The following is a 19,343-nucleotide window of genomic DNA, read 5'->3' as shown; positions in this document are numbered from 1 at the left end:
AGGAACTGTTAAAGAAGAGGCCATATCATCATCTTGTGCTATGCACTTTAAGCTGACCATTGCACAATTTAGACCAATCAACACTCAAACTTGAATGACTATTTGGTATAAAAAAGAACTAGAAAGCATGATTGGTTACATATCTGTTTCGATCAAAACCTGTCCTGTAGATTTTGCATAAAAGTTGGCTTAGAAAGCAGACTCTTTTTGTCAGCTGTTAACTGATAAATAAGCCACCATGATGACGCCTATACATTAAGGCAATCTTGCTCATCTCCAATATATCTTTCAGTTACTATAAAAAAAAAACCTCTTGTAAAACAAAATTGGTACAAAGAGAACATTTTAAAACATCAATTTCTTACACAAGGTATTACCTCATATTTACTTTATGATAGCTCATATAAAATGTTACCTCAAGCTTTACAGCACTTACTTTATGATAATGCCGTAATGATTCCAGCAGGTGTATTTTGAGTTTATGCACGATCTCATCACCAGTATGCTGAAAACTAACATTTGAATACCATTTGGTGAGAGTCTGGTTCATCGAGGCTACAAACCCCACCACAGAAGAACCTCGCTGGCAGCTGTCATGGTAAACATCCACACCACAAACCTGTTCAGATGGAATATTGTAAATAAAAATCTGTGCAAGTAAGATATGAACACTAAATTGTTCCAAATGAGAGAGAGAGAGAGAGAGAGAGAGAGAGAGAGAGAGAGAGAGAGAGAGAGAGAGAGAGAGAGAGAGAGAGAGAGAGAGAGAATGCTCTCTTCATTAGAAAAAAATCTCCAACAAGCATTTTTATAAATTAAATATGCAATATTATCCTCAAGTACAGTACATATTAGTGTTCTGGAAGTTCTGATGTAATGACACAAACTAAATGAAACACTCCATGGAACACTTGACCCAGCTCAGAGGAGACACCGACAGGGTTAAGGGGGTGCCATAGCCTGTGGCACTGTGTATGCAGCGTAGGGAGTGCCATATATGTGCATGGCTGCCATGGGCACAGTACAGTTGTTGATGGTGAAACAAATTCTTTTTTTAAATATATGTTATTAAAATCAACAAGCTGGGTTTGAGTCTGTCCCCCTGTCCCTAAGGTGGCCCTGAGGATAAAACTTCACCAGCTGTGACACACCTGTCATACCTGTTCTGTTCACCTCTCTTATGCTAAAGTTAACCAGTATTTTTAATCATTCATTCCTTTCTCTGCTAAACTCTACAACTCCTTGCCTGCTTCTGTAGTTCCTCCATTTCAATAATTTGAACTTTCAAAAGATAGGTTGAAAGATTTATCCTCAGTTCGTTTTTACCATGATATCTGACTTCTTGTGGGAACTAGCAATAAGTGGGTTTCTGTTTTTTTTTTTTCTTTTTCATTTTCCCCTTAACCAATAGCCCTTTTACAGGAGAGAAAGAGAAAAAAAAAAAAAAATAAATAAATAAATCTTATGTGTATTTGAAAGATGTATAGTAATGTCTCTAAGGTATGCCATTTTGGCAGTTTCTTACCATTAGACCATTCAGAGGAATCTTAAGGGCCCACAACTCTCCACCAAGTTTACAGTTGATTTGCAGCACTATCTTTTGAGTTACTGCTCGCAATTTCTTTTCTTGATTAATTGTGCGAGACACGATGCACTGAGTTGGGAGGCCCATATCTCCACAAGCAACACGTTTCACTGCAGAGTAGCGATCCTCACGTTGTGTTGGGAAGATCAAGACTGCCAGCTGTAACTAAACATGAAAAATCATCTTCTAAATAGTAAAAATTAATGAAACATTTACTTTTGAATATGCTTCTATGCTAATCAGCAAGCTCACCTATCAGAGGCCACCATGAGAATATCAACTTGTGTAGTTCACAAATGGATGCATCTTGGGTGGAAAAAAAATAAAATAAATAAAATAAATAAATAAAAAAAAAAAAAAAATAATAATAATAATAATAAAAAAAAAATAAATAAAAAACAATATTCTTGAAGGGCTAGATTAGTCTCCCAGCAAGACCTTAGTTTAGTGTGCTTACACAATCAAAGGAAATTTATGTAACCATTTATAATATATTACAAGGATAAAAACATTTTTTAAGCTTACTTACTTAGATCTAAGGTTACTACAACCCCAAATTATTTTTACCTCCACATAAATATATAACACTGATTTGTGGGCCAGAATGACACCGCAAATAAATGACTGGGAATTAGATTTTCATTTATGAGAAAAAAAGTATTATAGGATAACATAATGCAACTTCACAAGTATATTAAGATATGAAGGACTACACTGTGGAGTAATCTGCTTCACTCAAAAAAACAGGGAAGTATATATTTGTGAACGAGTACAGCAGAGGTATAAGTCATTATAAAATAGAAGTATTAAGAATGTCTTAAAGATGGAGGAAGAAAGGAAAAAAGAAATATTGTGAAAATAAGTTGTTTAGAAATAAGAGTAGGCACACAATTCTGCATCAGTAGACACAACCAATATGATATAGCCTTCACTTAAAAAATTAAGATAACCATAGTTGTTATTTTCCTGAAAAATAAGCTAGACTGTTCAATAGTTTGCAACACATAAACATTTCCTATTTCTCATAAAAAAAAAAAAAAAAAATATATATATATATATATATATATATATATATATATATATATATATATATATATATATATATATATACTTCAAAGCAAGTTTTTCTTGTGTAAAGGTCTTAGAAAAGAAATTTTTTTAGAACATTTAGTATGACTTACCAAGAAAGAGAAAAGAAAAAAATTACAATAAATTTTCTCAATTTCAATCCTTAGCAGATATCTGCTGGTTGAAATGGACTTGTTTGTGCTGCTAGCCTGATACAGTCAAATCAACAATGAAGAGGGAAGATTTGAGTTTAGATGGATGCAATAGCTTCTTTCAGTACACTGGGGGCAGTGAAGATCAGGAGACAGACACAGGCAGCATACTGATTGTGATAGCATGTTTCAAATGTAAACAATAATGGTTGAGAGGTATCTTTAGGTAAGGATTGTGATTGGCATTAGCAGCCTAGAACATATTTCAAGTTAAGTACAGGCAACCCCCCCTTTAACAAAGGGGTTATGTTTCTAAAAAAACGTTTGTTGCACGAATTTTCGCTAAGCGAACCAATTATAACAAGTTTGACCCCTCACTTGAATTTCCATTGAGAGTAAACAAAGCGAGTGCATCATAGTACAGTAAAAAGTTTAATGAAAGTAAAAAATTATGAAGTTAAACATTTAAGCAGATTAATTTAAGATTAAGTCATTATAATGTACACTAATTTACATATGTAAGTAACTTTATAATGTTGATGATCTTAAATTAATAAAGGGAGGGAGAGTGGAGCATGAAAAACGTTAGCTGGCAACCTGTGGAATGTAAACAAAGGGCGCATCATTGTACCGCATATAAAACTTATGTCCCACATTTCCACAAGGCTTTCCATTTTATTCATTGCAGTCACGAGTTCGGGTGGTTCTTTTAGCTTGCAAGGAAGATACGGTCTTACCAGCCTTCTTAATAGAGTCTGCTAACTCGAAAATAATAGAGACAGTAGATCGAGTCAAACCATGGTGGTGAGCAATGCTATTAGTTTTCTCGCTTCTCTCGTGTCTGTGAATAATATCCAGCTTCACTTCGAGAGTAAGAGACTTCCTGGTCTTTGCAACGCTAGGCAACATCGCAGGGCTGGTTGCAAGGCGTTTTGGTGGTATTAATAATGAAATACCGCGGTATTTCATAAGTAATTCACTATCACTCACTGCCACGGAGTCCAGGTTATCCTCGTGGCATGAGCGTATATGAATACTAAGATATGATATCCATTATAGCAGGCAATACAGGAGTGGAAACATTTAATATCGTGGTGAAAGACAATACGCTAAGCTAAAAAGGTCACAAGAAGGAGAAGAAGCGGCCAAGTCGCCGGAGTCTCTGCCGTCTGTGGCCGATCTCATCATCTCTGCTTTATTTTTGGTATTTCATGTAAGATTTCACTTTATGCATTACAAAACGACCCCTTCTTGGGGACAAGGTTTGTAAAAAGCTAATAGAAATATATATATATTTTTTTTAACCCATGTGGTATGTTGGTGACCAGCCCAGAACGCATCCCCCGTATTTCCATTATTTACTATGGGAAAATTACGTACGCTTAACGAATTTCTGCTCTACGAACAGCTTTGATACCCCCTATCCTGTTCGTTAAGCAGAGTATTACTGTATATAGTCAAACCTCGCCCAACACGACAGTTACATTCCTGAGCTCGTCGTGTACGGCGAGATTCATGTTCGGGGAATAATAGGCCCTATGGGAAAATGGGGGTTACGTTCCCAGATCCTCCCGCCAAAATTTTTTTTTACCAAAAAGGCTGAAAAAAAAAAATAAATGAAGTACCAAGCACACATTTTATTTAATTATAGTACTAGTACCTTTAGTTTATTTGCTGGTTGGAGAGGGCTTGAAATATGAAGTGATGGGCCTCTGACTGGCAGATGCTTCCATATGGTGTAAAGTCTCCTTGTAGGGCAAAAGAAGCTCCTCAACACCCCTCTTGAACTTACTGTATTTTACGGCTTACAAGATGCACTTTTTATTCCCAAAAAAAAAAAAAAAAAAAAAAAAACTAGTGCGTCGTCCAAGATGAATGGTTTATTGTAAGGCAGCATCCAACCTCAAGTGAGCTTGGACACTTGACATATAGCAACCTGGATTTGTATGTTGAGTCATTACATTATGATGTTAGCTTAAGTACCATTTAATTTAGCCTTTTATATTATGTAAACTCAGTACTTAGGTGTTACAAGTATTTATAATACCATAATCCTTCCTGCAGCCTACTCAGTGTGCGGAGTAAACGGGCCGCTCCCTCGTCTCATTGCAACACACACATACATGCACACGAACGCACACACATCATGCCAGGTGCCTTTATACCTTTATTAATAGAACATCCAAGTGGCTTACTCATTCAAGCAAGTCAAAACTCCACTTGTGAATTTTATTCACATTGATAAAGCCTGTGAAGCACGACTGCAAAATAAAATAAATACAAACTGCAGCACTGACGTGTTCGGTTTTGGCAATCGGACAAGTGATTCCGTAATGTAAACAACAGGTCCAAAACATGCCGTCGCCCGCCACTAAAACAAGAAGATATGGACTGTTTCACTGTGTATATGTATTTACCTATGGTGTTTTTATTTACATAGTTTTAAATTTGTGGTGAGTGCTCCAGCTAATTTGTAATGAGTGGTGAAACAATAGACGTGTCTTGCAGACTCCTTGCTTCTGATGTTTTTGTGTTCAGTGGTCGGGTATATGGTGAATGCGTTCTTGTATGAAAATGACTTTTTTTTTCTTAGAAATTTCTTTCAAATATCAGGGTGCGTCTTCCAAGATGCAGCATCTTGCAAGCCGTAAAATACAGTAATGCTCCTCTCCAGGATGAGATCTGTTTCAGTGAAGAGGATGTTGCATCTTCCATGACTTTCAGCAAATTACGAAGAGTCCAAGACGCTTGGGAGGGGAGGTCAAGTGCATCCACCAGGACCACCGTGAGATTCAAATGGTGACCAAATCGTGCAATCGCGAGTCAAAGTCATGCTCGGCGAAATATAGGATATTTTACCGATTCGTGTATACGTGAGTTTCGTGTTCGGCGAGGTTTGACTGTATATGTATATGTATATGTATATATATATATATATATATATATATATATATATATATATATATATATATATATATATATATATATATACAGTAAGGTCTTGGTTTACGTCAGAGTTACGTTTCTAAAACATGACGTAAGTCGATTTTGTACATAACTTGAGTTTCCATACATTTCAAAGCATGTTATCGAGTTTTCAACCAATCACTGTTTATGGTCATTCAGGTAAGTTAAAGGTTATATTGTTATATTATTTACAACTATGTAGGAATATGAAACACAAGCTTGTTTTTGTTGTTGATTAGGGCCACGAACGCGAAGGACTGCAGGTTGCCGAGAGGGGTGGACGCCTGAGGCCGCCAGGAGGGTGGGCAGGTCGAATGTTGTGACGCCCACAGGGCGGATAGCTGGGAGCTTAGCGCAGTGCGGTGGGAGTAGAAGCGTGGGCAGCGGGGCAGGAAATGCAATAGGAAAGGGCAATAGGGATCAGCAGACAGGCGCAGACAGTGCAAGTCAGCTGCGAGTGTCGTGTGGCCCAGGCGAAGGCTCCGGAGTTGTTATTGTTGTGATGGGTGCGTGAGCCCTCAAGGTCGTCAACCTCCCCGTTGTCATGGTAACGGGCTTCCCATTTTCTTCTTCCCTCCCTCACACACAGCTGTTGCCTCCCTTCTCATGTCTTTTAATTATATCCTCTTTTTCTTGTAGCATAATGGTTTACCTTTTCTTAGCATCACTGCTGTCACTAAGAAGTTTTCTCTTTGGTGCCATTGAGCAAGACACTAAGAACTTGAGTCAGTAAACGCAGAAGTAGGATAACACTCTTGCCAAGGGCGATGGTGTGGTGGAACTGAGGCAGGGTGTTATTGTATTCAAGCGTGAGGCGGGCAACCACCAACAATAACAATAAATCCCGCACTTTATGATTTATAAATTTTCAATTTTTTAATCTTAAATTGCCTTATAGTGGACTGACGTAACTACGAGTTTGACGTAACTCGAGACCGACGTAACCCAGGACTTTACTGTATACATATATAGTGTTCCCTCGTTATTTTGCGGTTCGACTTTCGCGGTTTCATGGTTTTTATACATACTCGTAGATACATTCTACAGATTTTTTGCTATATCACAGGCTCTGTGGCATCACTTACAAATACTGTACGTACAGTAATTCGGTAAGTTGGTGTGTAATAACGACGACAATATACGTAAAAAACTGTACATGTATTGTTCGCACACATATGCAGCCTCACCCAACATCTTCCCTTGTTGTATCCAAGGCCCATAGAATAGAAGGTCGACCTATGTGCAGCTCTAAGGGGAAAAGAGCTGGGGCTAGTGATGTCAACGGGTTCACCAACAGGGAAGCTTCCTCCCAGGACGTGTCTTTCTTGCATGGAAACCTCATGCTCTCCCTCTGCCTGCTCAGAAAATCATACTTACCTGGCACAGGAGACAAGTTTTGTGAAGGCTTCTCTACTTGCCAGCAGGTCTCTCTCTCTCTCTCTCTCTCTCTCTCTCTCTCTCTCTCTCTCTCTTTCTCAACTGTCAGAACACTCTCTTTGACCATTGTATCATTAGCATATTTAATGACATCAATACTCTTGTTTTTATTAATTATTATTATTATTATTACTATTATTAAACTTTTGTTCTTATTATTATTAATATTAATATAGTGCTGCTGTTTTCGTTACTATTATTATTATTGTTATTATTATCATTTCAAATTACCAGGAAAAAAAATAATGGTTTTCATTTATGACATACTACATATTATATACTACTGATAATTAAAACAGTCACGCACTGCACAACTCGGCATTGTGAATGATATTGGCGCGGAACAGCGAGAGAATGGGAGAGAGAGAAGCACATGAACACCTACCAGGCAGCTTGCTAACTGAACCAACGTCCCCGCTCTGACCACTTGTGAACCCACTGACGTCATGGATACTCATATTAGACCCATTTTGAATGCCTCATAGATCGACCTTCTATTCCATGGGCCTGAGTTGTATCTTGCCAGTCTCATCCACGCTGTTGACTGTTTCGCATACTGTATCTTAGTGTTGTGTTCGTGATAACTTTTTTGTTTAAGTAGTGATTCGTTAAGCCCTTACAATGCAGCCTAAGCCCTGTGCCCCTGCGAAAGAGCCAAAGAGGAAGAGGAAGATGATGACCATCAGTGAAAAGTTACACTTTTGCATATGATCAAAAAGGGCAGAAGAGGGTGAGTGTTACGTATCGTGTGTGTGTGTGTATTTACCTAGTTGTTGTAGTTTTACAGGGCCCGGGCTTTATGCTCGTGTGGCCCCGTCTCCATATCTACACTTATCCAATCTTACTTTAAAAGTGTGCACACTCGTTGCAGACATTACTTCTTCATCTAAACTGTTCCACGTCTCAATACATCTCTGCGGGAAACTATATTTTTTAATATCTCTCAGACATCTTCCCTTTCTCAGCTTTTTACTATGCGATCTTGTGCTTCGGGTGTCATATTCTTCTCTTAGGATCAGTTTCTCATTATCCACTTGGTCCATTCTGTTGATCAATTTATAGACTTGTATCAGGTCTCCTCTCTCCTTCTTTGTTCCAAGGTTGGTAGATCCATAGCCTTTAGTCTCTCCTCATATGTCATCCCTTCAAGTTCTGGGACCATTCTTGTAGCCATTTTTTGTAGCCTCTCCAATTTCCTTATGTGTTTCTTTTTATGAGGGGTCCACACTACTCCTGCATATTCCAATCTGGGTCTTATTATAGTATTTATCAATTTCTTCATCATTTCTTTGTCCATGTAGTGAAATGCTACTCCAATATTCCTCAGCAAATTATATGTTTCTCTAAAAATTTTATCAATATGGCTTACTGGTTGATTGTTTTCTTCCATCGTCACTCCTAAGTCCTTTTCCTTTTTGACTTTCTCCAGTTCTACTCCATCTCCCATCTTATAGATTCCCACAGGTCGTCTTTCACTCTTTCCCATTTCCATGACATGGCTTTTGTTCACATTGAATTCCATTTCCCACTTCTTACTCCATTCCCAGATCTTATTTACGTCTTCTTGCAGTATTTCACAATCCTCCTTTTGCTTTATAACTCTGCACAGTTTCGTATCATCCGCAAACAAATTTATGTAGCTGTTCACTCCTTCTGGCAATGTCGTTAATATAAATGAGGAAAAGTACTGGTGCCAATACTGACCCCTGTGGCACTCCGCTTTCTACTGCTCTCCACTTGGACTTCATATCTTTAACTACCGTCCTTATTTCTCTCCCCCTCAAATAATTTTCTATCCATCTCAATGTGCTTCCTTTTAAGCCACCCTTCTCCTCTAACTTCCAAAGTAATCTTGCGTGTGGCATGTGTGTGTGTGTGTGTGTGTGTGTGTGTGTGTGTGTGTGTGTGTGTGTGTGTGTGTGTGTATTTACCTAGTTGTAGTTTTACAGGGCCTGGGCTTTATGCTCGTGTGGTCCCGTCTCCATATCTACACTTATCCAATTTTTCTTTAAAACTATGTACACTCTTTGCTGATACCACTTCCTCACTCAAACTGTTCCAAGTCTCAACACATCTTTATGGAAACTAAATTTTTAACATCTCTCAGACATCGTCCCTTCCTTAGTTTCTTACTATGCGATCTTGTGCTTCTAAAGTCATATTCTTCTCTCAGGATCAGTTTCTCATTATCCACTTCATCCATTCCGTTAATCAATTTATAAACTTGTATCAGATCCCTCTCTCTTCTCTGCTCCAAGGTTGGTAGATCCATTGCCTTTAGTCTCTCCTCATATGCCATCCCTTTAAATTCTGGAACCATTCTTGTAGCCATTTTTGTAGTCTCTAATTTTCTTATGTGTTTCTTTTATGGGAGTCCACACAACTCCTGCATATTCCAATCTAGGTCTTATTTTAGTACTTATCAATTTCTTCATCATTTCCTTGTCCATATAGTGAAATGCTACTCCAATATTCCTTAGCAAATTATAAGTCTCTCTGAAAATTCTATCAATATGGCTAACCGGTTGATTATTTTCTTCCATTGTCACTCCCAAGTCCTTTTCCTTTTTTACTTTTTCTAGTTCTACTCCATCTCCCATCTTATAGATTCCCACTGGTCATCTTTCACTTTTTCCCATTTCCATGACATGGCTTTTGTCCACATTGAATTCCATCTCCCATTTTTTGCTCCATTTCCAGATCTTGTTTAAGTCTTCCTGTAGTATTTCACAATCCTCTTTTGTTTAATGACTCTGCACAGTTTCGCATCGTCCGCAAACAGATTTATGTAGCTGTTCACTCCCTCTGGCATGTCATTTATATATACGAGAAAAGTATTGGTGCCAATACTGACCCCTGTGGCACTCCGCTGTCTACTGTTCTCCACTTGGACTTCATATCTTTAACTATCGTCCTTATTTCTCTCCCCTTAAGTAATTCTTCATCCATCTCAATGTGCTTCCTTTTAAGCCACCCTTCTCCTCTAACTTCCATAGTAATCTTTCATGTGGCACTTTATCAAAAGCCTTTTTTAGATCTAAATAAATACAGTCAACCCATCCCTCTCTCTTGTACTTTATCAACTATTCTAGAGTAGAAACTCAATAAATTTGTCACACATGACCGACCTTTTCTAAAACCAAATTGGCTATTTGATAATATTTTGTTGTCTTCAAGAAACTCAATCCATTGCTTCTTTATTACTTTTTCACACATCTTGCATATTACACTAGTTAGTGATACCGGCCTGTAATTTAAAGGTTCTTCCTTCCTTCCGCTCTTATATATGGGAACCACCTCAGCTCTTTTCCACTCCACTGGCACTGTTCCATTTTCTATTGAGCATTTTATGATGTTGTATATTGGACTTGCTAGTTCTTCCCTACATTCTTTCAGTATTCTGCCTGAGACTTCATCCGTCCCATTGCCTTTTCCTCATCCAATTCCGTCATCAACTTTTTATTTCAAGCTTGGTTACTTTAATCTCTTTCATATAGACAGTCTCTATTACCCTGTGGTCTTTCAAATTTGGATTCCTTAGTAAAGACCTCATGAAATTTACTATTTAACAGTTCTGCCATACTTTTGGGTCTTCCACCATTCTGTTTTCTCCTTTTAACCTTTCTATTGTTTCTTTTTGTCTTATTTTTCCATTTATGAATCTGTAGAACAATTTTGGTTGTTCCTTACATTTTTCGACAATGTCCTTTTCATAGTTCTTTTCTTCTTCCTTTCTCACCTTAGCATATTCATTTCTTGCTGTTTTGAAGTTTTCCTTATTTTCTGGATTTCTGTTTCTTCTCCACCTTTTCCATGCTCCATCTCGTTTCTCCTTTGCCCTAGCACATCTTGCATTAAACCAATCTTTCTTTCCTTCTTCTTTAGGTCTATATTTCGGAACATATTCCTGACCCCAGTTTTGTATATTTCCAAAAATAAGTTATATTTCTCTTGAACCGTTAATGAGTTTTCCATCTCCTCCCAGTTTACGTTTTAAAATAGTTCTTGAGATTCTCAATATCAGCCTTTCTGTAATTTAATCGGTCTCCTTTGTATGATTCATCTCTATCTTCCTTTCCTTCTTCTATATCCATCTCTAATATTACATGGTCACTCTTTCCCAATGGGCACTTGTATCTTATATCATCGTTAATTGGTATATCCCTTGTAAAACTAGGTCTAATCTTGCCGGCTCATCGTTTCCTCTGAATCTTGTGTTTTCCTTTACTCTTTGGACCATCAAATTATCTATCATTAGGTTCAGGAATCTATCTCCCAGGCATCTTCCCCATACCACTTTCATAATTTTCCCAGTCTACCTCCTTACAGTTGAAATCTCCTACCAATATCACTTTTCTCCTTTCCTTAATGATTCTTGTAAGACTCTTATTGTGTCATCTAGTGTGTGTGTGTGTGTGTGTATTTACCTAATTGTATTTACCTAATTGTAACATACGGAAAAGAGCTATGCTCGTGTTGTCCCGCTCCATATCTATTAATGTCCAGCTTTTTCTTAAAATCATGAATATTCCCTTGCTGACCACTTCCACGTCTAAACTATTCCATGCTTCCACCCTTCTATGAGGGAAGCTATATTTTTCACATCTCTCCTATAAGTGGCCATTTTAGTTTTTTCCCATGCCCTCTCGACATTCTTCCATTCCACATACACAGATCTTCCCTATCCATTTTTCCATGCCAATCATCACTCTGTATATTGCTATCAGGTCTCCCTTTCTTCTGTTTTCCAGGGTTGGAAGTTGCATTCTTTTCAGTCTGTCTTCATAAGTCAAATCTCTTAAGTCAGGCACCATTTTGTTGCAGCCCTCTGTACTTTCTCTAGTTTCCTTATGTGTTTCTTTAAGTTCGAGCCCACTGTATTGTTGCATATTCAAGCCTCGGTCTTATCATTGCAGTAATTATTTTCTTCATCATTTCTTCATCTAGATATACGAACGCCACTCTTATGTTCCTCAATAAGTTCAATACTTCTCCAATTATTTTGTTTATATGTCTCTCTGGCGATAGGTCATTGGTAATTGTCACCCCAAGGTCTTTTTCTTCATGACTGGTTTTATGTCTTCATTTCCTATCTTGTACATACTCCTGATTCTTCTTTCACTCTTGCCAAACTCTATTTTCTTGCATTTTGTCGTGTTGAACTCCATTTGCCATGTACAGCTCCATTTCCATATTCTGTCCAAGTCTTCCTGGAGTAGTTCGCAATCTTTGTCACATCTCACTTTTCTTAACAATTTTGCATCGCCTGCAAATAGGCTCACATAACTGGACACCCCATCCACCATGTCATTTATGTAGACTGCGAACATTACTGGTGCCAACACTGATCCCTGTGGAACTCCACTCTCCACCAATCCCCATTCTGATGGTCTGTCCTTAATTATTGTTCTCATTTCTCTTCCTACCAAAAGTCTTCCATCCATTTTAGTAAACTGCCATGCACTCCTCCTACCATTTCAAGTTTCCAGATCAGTCTCTGGTGTGGTACCTTATCAAAGGCCTTTTTTAAATCCAGATATATTCCATCAGCCCAACCATCTCTTTCCTGTATTACATCTATCACCCTCGAATAGTAACATATCAGGTTTGTCGCATGAACGCCCTTTCTAAAACCAAATTGACACTCACAAAGTATGTCATTTTTCTCCAAGAAGTCTGTCCATCTAGTCTTCACCACCCTCTCACACATCTTAGCTACCACACTTGTAAGTGACACTGGTCTATAGTTCAATGGGTCTCTTGTTACCTGATTTATAGATTGGGACAATGTTAGCTCTTTTCCAGTCTTGGGGCACTACACCTTCCCTTAATGAGGCATCAATTACTTCACAAACTTTTTCTGCCAATTGCTCCTGCATTCTCTTAAAATCCATCCTGATACCCCATCAGGTCCCACAGCTTTTCTCACTTCTAAACTCCCCATCATGTTCTTGATCTCCTCCACAGTTACTTGAAACTCCTTCATAATCCCTTTCTGTTCCATTACCAGTGGTTTGTCAAAAGCAGTCTCCTTTGTGAATACCTTCCGAAAGCATCCATTCATAGCCTCTGCCATTTCCTGGGATCTTCACTGTATACTCCATTTACTTCTAAACTTTCAATACTTTCTATTTTTGATGTTGTTGTTCACATGTCTGTAAAAAGCCTTGGTTGGTCTTTACATTTATCAATTATATCCTTTTCTTGTTTCTTTCTTTCTTCTCTTCTAATCAACACATATTCATTTCTTGCTCTTTTGTAACTTTCCCACTGCTTAATCCGTCTTTTCCTTCTCCACCTCTTCCATGCATCCTCTTTTCTTGTTCTAGCCTTTTCACATCTATCGTTAAACCAGTCCTGCTTTCCAACTTCTATGTTGTCTTATTGGTACAAATTTTTCTCACCTTCTTTGTATATTTTTATAAATTCCTTCCACTTTTCATTTGCTCCTTAGCACTCTTGAATTTCATCCAATTTGTCTCTTGAAAGAATTTCTTTAGGTTTCCAAAATCTGTCTTGGCATAATTCCATCTTCCCACTTTATATTCTTCATTTCTTCTAGATTTCTCTTCGTCTATCACCTTGAACTCCAAAACTGCATGATCACTCTTGCTAAAGGGCACTCCACCCTCATCTCCTCAATGACCATTGGCTCTGTACTAAAGACCAAGTCCAGTCTTGACGATGCTCCTCTCCTCCAAACCTAGTATCTTCTTTGACCCACTGAGTTAACACATTTTCCATTGCCAGTGTCAATAGTGTATTTCCCATGTTGTCTCTGATCCTTCCATTGACCAGTCCTCCCAACACACCTCTTTACAATTAAAATCTCCCATCATTATAGTTCGTTCACAGCCACCCAACATTTCTTCCAGACATGTTCCTGTATCACTTATCATTTCTTCATATTCCTGTACTGACCATGCATTTGTCTTAGGTGGTACGTACACCACTATGTAGTGCCTCTTTTTCCTTCATTAGTTTCTGCTCTGATCTTTAGCACTTCTGCCTTTCCCATACCTTTTTTCACTTGATCCACCTTTATATCTTTTTTAACCAGCAACATCACTCCTCCTCCCATCTTACCTACTCTATTTCTTTTCCAAACGTTATATTTCCTTCTCCAACCTTCATCAGGTCTTCTCCTCTCTCAGTTTTGTTTCAGTAAGACCCACAATATCTGGGTTCTTGTCCTCAAGTAATCGTTGAGTTCTAAAATCCCGATATCACTCCATTTATGTTGGAATACATTACATTTCGCTCATATGTAAGTTTCTTTAGTCCTTTCTTGCTGTACTTTTCTGGGTTATGAACCACTTCCTCAGTCTCATATCCAAGATTCTCCAGAAAACTCTTTCTTCTCTTCTTCTGTCCTCTCTTCATTTTTTTCAAAGCCTCCTTTCTCAACTCATTTAACATTTCTCTTCCTTTTCACCGAGATCTCTTCTCAACCAAATCTTCCTTGTTGTTTCCTGCTGGGCTAGCCTCCATGACTTCTCCACCAATTCATCTACATCCTTTTGTGACTTAAGTTTGATTCTTATTGGCCTCATACCTTCTCTTGTGAACTTTCCAATTCTATGGAAGTCCTCTATTTCTTGTACTAGGTCTTTTCCTCCTCTTGCACCACATTAATGATATTATTTATCACCTTTTTATGTTTTTCTCTCTCCATTTTACTCGGTGTCTTATCCTCCTCCACACCAAATATCACCACACATCTCTTTTTGTCTACAGTTTCCTCACCAATGTCTCATTTGACTTAATAACCTTCACCACTTTCTCAGCTATCTTCTCTTCTATGATCTGTTGATCTATAATTTCAGCAAGGCCCAAAGTTTTCTCCCTGACTCTTTGATTTCCTTTTCCAGACTTGCAACTTTGTAATTTACCTCCTTTCTTTCCACTTCCTGACTTTTTTCCATTCAGCCTGCTTCTCCATCACTTTTCCTAGAGATTCTCCACATTTTTCGCAATTCACTTTAATTAGCTTAACTTCCTCTTTCAGTGCTGCATTTTCCTTCTTCATATCGGCACAGTCTTCTCTTTACATTGTCATAACTCGTTTCCAGGCCCTCATACTTTTGCTAAGCTCTCTGTGACCTGTCTCCTTGTCCATTCCTGTCATATCTCTCTTTCATCTGATTGACACACCGCGTCAACGACATCACTGCTCAGTTTATTCCACTTATCAATGCTACGATGCGGAAACTGTATTTTCTCACATCATTTAGACAGATGTCCTTTATTAGCTTTTTCCATGTCCTCGGAGATGATTACTTGTGGTCACCTTTATTAACTCTCTGTCCAGTATGTCATTCTTGTTCACCAATTTATACATAGTTATCATGTCTCCTCTTGTTCTTCTCTCTTCTAATGTGGTCAGCCCCAGCTTCCTCAGTCTTTCCTCATAGTCTAACTCCTGAGTCCTGGTACCATCCTTGTTGCCAGCCTCTGTACCCTTTCCACCTTCTTCACATTTTTCTTCATATGCGGTGACCAGACACATGCTGCATATTCTAACTGGGGTCTTATTAAGGTACATAATATCTTCTTCATCATTCCTTCATCTAGGTAGTGGAATGCAAGGCCAATATTTTGAAGCATGTTGTATGTTTTCCAAAAAATCTTGTTAATGTGTTTCTCCGGTGACAAAGTGTTTTGCACGGTTACTCCTAAGTCTTTCTCCTCATTGGTCTCTTTAATTTTCTCATCACCCAGCCTGTAATCCCTGTTTGGTCTGTATCTACTTCTTCCCATTTTCATAACATGGGTCTTGTCTATATTAAATTCCATCTGCCACTCCTTACTCCACTCATATATTTTATCAAGATCTTCCTGTAACTTGTTACAATCTTCCACATTCTTTACTCTCCTCATAATTTTAGTATCGTCCGCAAACATGTTCATGTAACTGTCAATTCCTACTGGCATATCATTAACATAAATCAAAAACATGATGGGACCCAGCACTGACCCTTGTGGAACTCCACTGGTTACCTTCTTCCACTCGGACTTCCTTCCTCTCACCACTGTTCTCATTTCTCTTCCCATTAAGTAATTTTCCATCCATTTTGCTAGTTTATCATTTACTCCTCCAATCATCTTTAGTTTCCACATCAGTCTATTGTGTGGTACTTTATCAAAGGCCTTTCTCAAGTCCAGGTAGATAGCATCCACCCATCCCTCTCTATGTTGTAGTATGTCAGTCACTCTTGAATAAAAACATAATAAATTGGATACGCACGATCTTCCTTTTCTGAAACCAAACTGCCTTTCACTCAGAATGTTTTCACTTTCTAGATACTCACTCCACTTAGCTTTAATTACTTCTTCACATACCTTGCACAATATACTAGTCAACGATACTGGTCTATAATTTAGCGGTTCCATTCTACTACCATTCTTATATATAGGCACAATGTCAGCTCTTTTCCACTCTTTTGGGACTAATCCTGTTCGTATGGAGGTTTCCACAATATCAAATGGGGTTCAACAATTGATCCTTACATTCATTTAGCAACCTCCCAGATATGCCATCAGGCCCCATTGATTTATTAATATCCAGATTGCTTATAATTTTCCTTACATCTTCCTTAGTAACCATGATGTCCTGCATTTGCTTTATTTCCGTAGGCCTTCCTCCCATAAAATGCTCCTCCTTTGTAAACACTTTGCAAAAGTTGTCGTTCAAAATTTCAGCTATATCTCCAGCATCTTCATATACTTCTTCCCGTTTTTACCTTTTCTATTGCCTCCCTTTTATTTAGTTTTCCATTTATGAATTTGTAAAACATTTTGGGTCACTATCACAGTTTTCCACCACCCTCTGTTCATATTCCTTCTGTGCTGTTCTCCTTACTTCAACATATCTATTCCTTGCTGTTTTGTAGACTTCTCTTGATAATACATCACTGTTTTTCTTAAGTTTCTTCCATGCCTTTTCTTTGTTCTTTTTGCTTCTTCACAATTTCTATTAAACCACTGTTTATTATTTAAAGTCCTCTTCTGTGATATGGCACAAACTTTTCACAGCAGAGTTATACAAATCCATAAATTTATCGTATTTCAATTGCATATCCCTTTCCTGGTATACCACGGACCAGTCAATTTCATTAAAGAACTCCCTTATATGGTTATAATTTGCCCTAGTATAATTTAATTTTTCCTCTCTGCGTTCCACAATCTTATTCGTGCTTAATTCCATATCCAGCTCAAAGCTTAGGACATCATGATCGCTTTTCCCCAAGGGACATTCATGTTCAATTTCCTCTTTTAGAGAGATTCCCTGGTAAATACCAAATCCAACCTTGCTGCAACATCTTGTCCCCTGCACCTTGTTGGTGATCTCACCCACTGTGTCATCAAGTTATTTGTTGCTACCTTTAACAATTCTTCTGCCCACTCACCACCGTTCACCACTTTGTAGTCTTCCCACACTATTTCTTTGCAATTAAAGTCTCCAACTATCATCACTCTATCCTTTCTGATGAGTTCTTGCTTCATTCTGTCTAGAGTATTTCTCATCACCATTTGATACTGTTCATATTCCCAAGGACTGGTTCTGGGTGGTATGTATACTGTTATAATATTTATGTCCCTCTTGCCATCTGTTATAAGCATACTTATCACTTCCTCATTTCTCTTACTATAGTTCACCTCCTTCACTATCAGATCTTCCTTAGTAAGAACCATTATACCACCACCACCTTTATTTTTCTATCATTTCTCCATACTTTGTAGTGTTTTACAACAAACCAGTCTAGCTTTATTTCGGCCTTAGCTTTGTTTCCACTACACACATTATGTCTGGTTCGTTATTTCTTAGGTAATCCATACATTCTAGCCTCTTAGACAGAAATCCATCTATGTTCGTGTAAGTCACTTTTATTCCATTCCTAGTCTCATTCTTCCATGTAATGCCTATTCCATCTGTTTTATCCACCACTTCTTTAGCCTCCCATTTCTCATCCTCCAAAAAAACTTGGTCTTTTCCTCCTCTGTTCTTTCGTCATTCCTCTCCTTCACTTCAGTTACAAGCTCCTTCATTTTCATTCGCTCATCTTGTGACATATTTCTTCTTATGTAAATTGTTTTGGTTTCCTCAGAGTCCTTAAGTCTCCAAGCCCTCCTCAACAAGGCCTCCGTTGCCACCTGAGACTTTAATTTCAATTTTAATGGTCTATTCTTGCCTTCCTCAAAAGCTCCCAATCTCACACTTTCTTCTACCTCAGCATATAGGTCCTCTTCTTCCACAGAGATCTTGTTCAGTAAAGAATTAATCCTGTCATTTTCCTTATCCCTCCTGTCCTGCCAGTTCCTGTTAGTTTCTTCCCTCAATCCTATTATGATCACACATTTTTTCTTTTCAGCAATATCTCTCACCAAATACTCATTTTCCTTTAGTGCCTTTACCATTTCCTCTGCGTAATCCCTTTATTTTCCTCTTCCTGCTTTTTTAGTATCTCCCTAAATGACATTTGTACCTCCTGATGTTCATGGTTCACTTCTTTCATCCTGGTATCAATTAGATTAAGGCATTCCTCCTTCCTCAAGTCCCCTTCGGATATTTTCATCTCCATTTCCATGAGTTTAGCCTTCATCTCTTCACATTGTTTCCTTAATTGTTGGTTTTCTTTCTCCATCTCTACTTTTTTCTTCAATAGCTCTTTATTCGCTATCGTTAACATATATATCTCTTTTTTGAACGAATCATTCTCGGCTATAACTCTATCCAGTTTTTCTTCTATGGACAAAATGTTTAGGAACTTACTTTCCAGTGCCTGGATTCTTGCATCCATATCCAATTTCTCCAGTCCTTTTGGCGTAGTTATAAAACCTTCAAAGTCTCTAGCTTGTCTAGACGCCATTTTTGTTATCGTCAGCTGATTACGGCCAAAACAATCACTGCCCACACTGTCCTCTCCTGTGTGTGTGTGTGTGTGTGTGTGTGTGTGTGTGTGTGTGTGTGTGTGTGTATTTACCTAATTGTATTTACCTAATTGTAACATACGGGAAAGGAGCTATGCTCGTACTGTCCCGTCTCCATATCTACTAATGTCCAGCTTTTTCTTAAAATCATGAATATTCCTTGCGTTGACCACTTCCACGTCTAAACTATTCCAAGCTTCCAC

The 19,343-nt window shown here is 38.1% G+C and overlaps 1 protein-coding gene across 1 annotated transcript in view; it reads right to left on the bottom strand.

The window, feature by feature from the left end:
- LOC123517159 (piwi-like protein Ago3) overlaps positions 1 to 19,343 on the bottom strand; it is a 269,657-nt gene that overhangs the window by 18,625 nt on the left and 231,689 nt on the right. Inside the window, exons 14-15 of the mRNA XM_045277139.1 lie at positions 1,526 to 1,750; positions 437 to 619 (exon numbers count right to left, since the gene is read on the bottom strand). Coding sequence (XP_045133074.1) covers positions 437 to 619; positions 1,526 to 1,750 — 408 coding nt within the window. The remainder of the gene's footprint in view (positions 1 to 436; positions 620 to 1,525; positions 1,751 to 19,343) is intronic.

This window comes from Portunus trituberculatus, chromosome 41, assembly GCF_017591435.1.
Source record: "Portunus trituberculatus isolate SZX2019 chromosome 41, ASM1759143v1, whole genome shotgun sequence".
Lineage (NCBI taxonomy): Eukaryota > Metazoa > Arthropoda > Malacostraca > Decapoda > Portunidae > Portunus > Portunus trituberculatus.
This window is presented reverse-complemented; position numbering and strand designations above follow the sequence as displayed.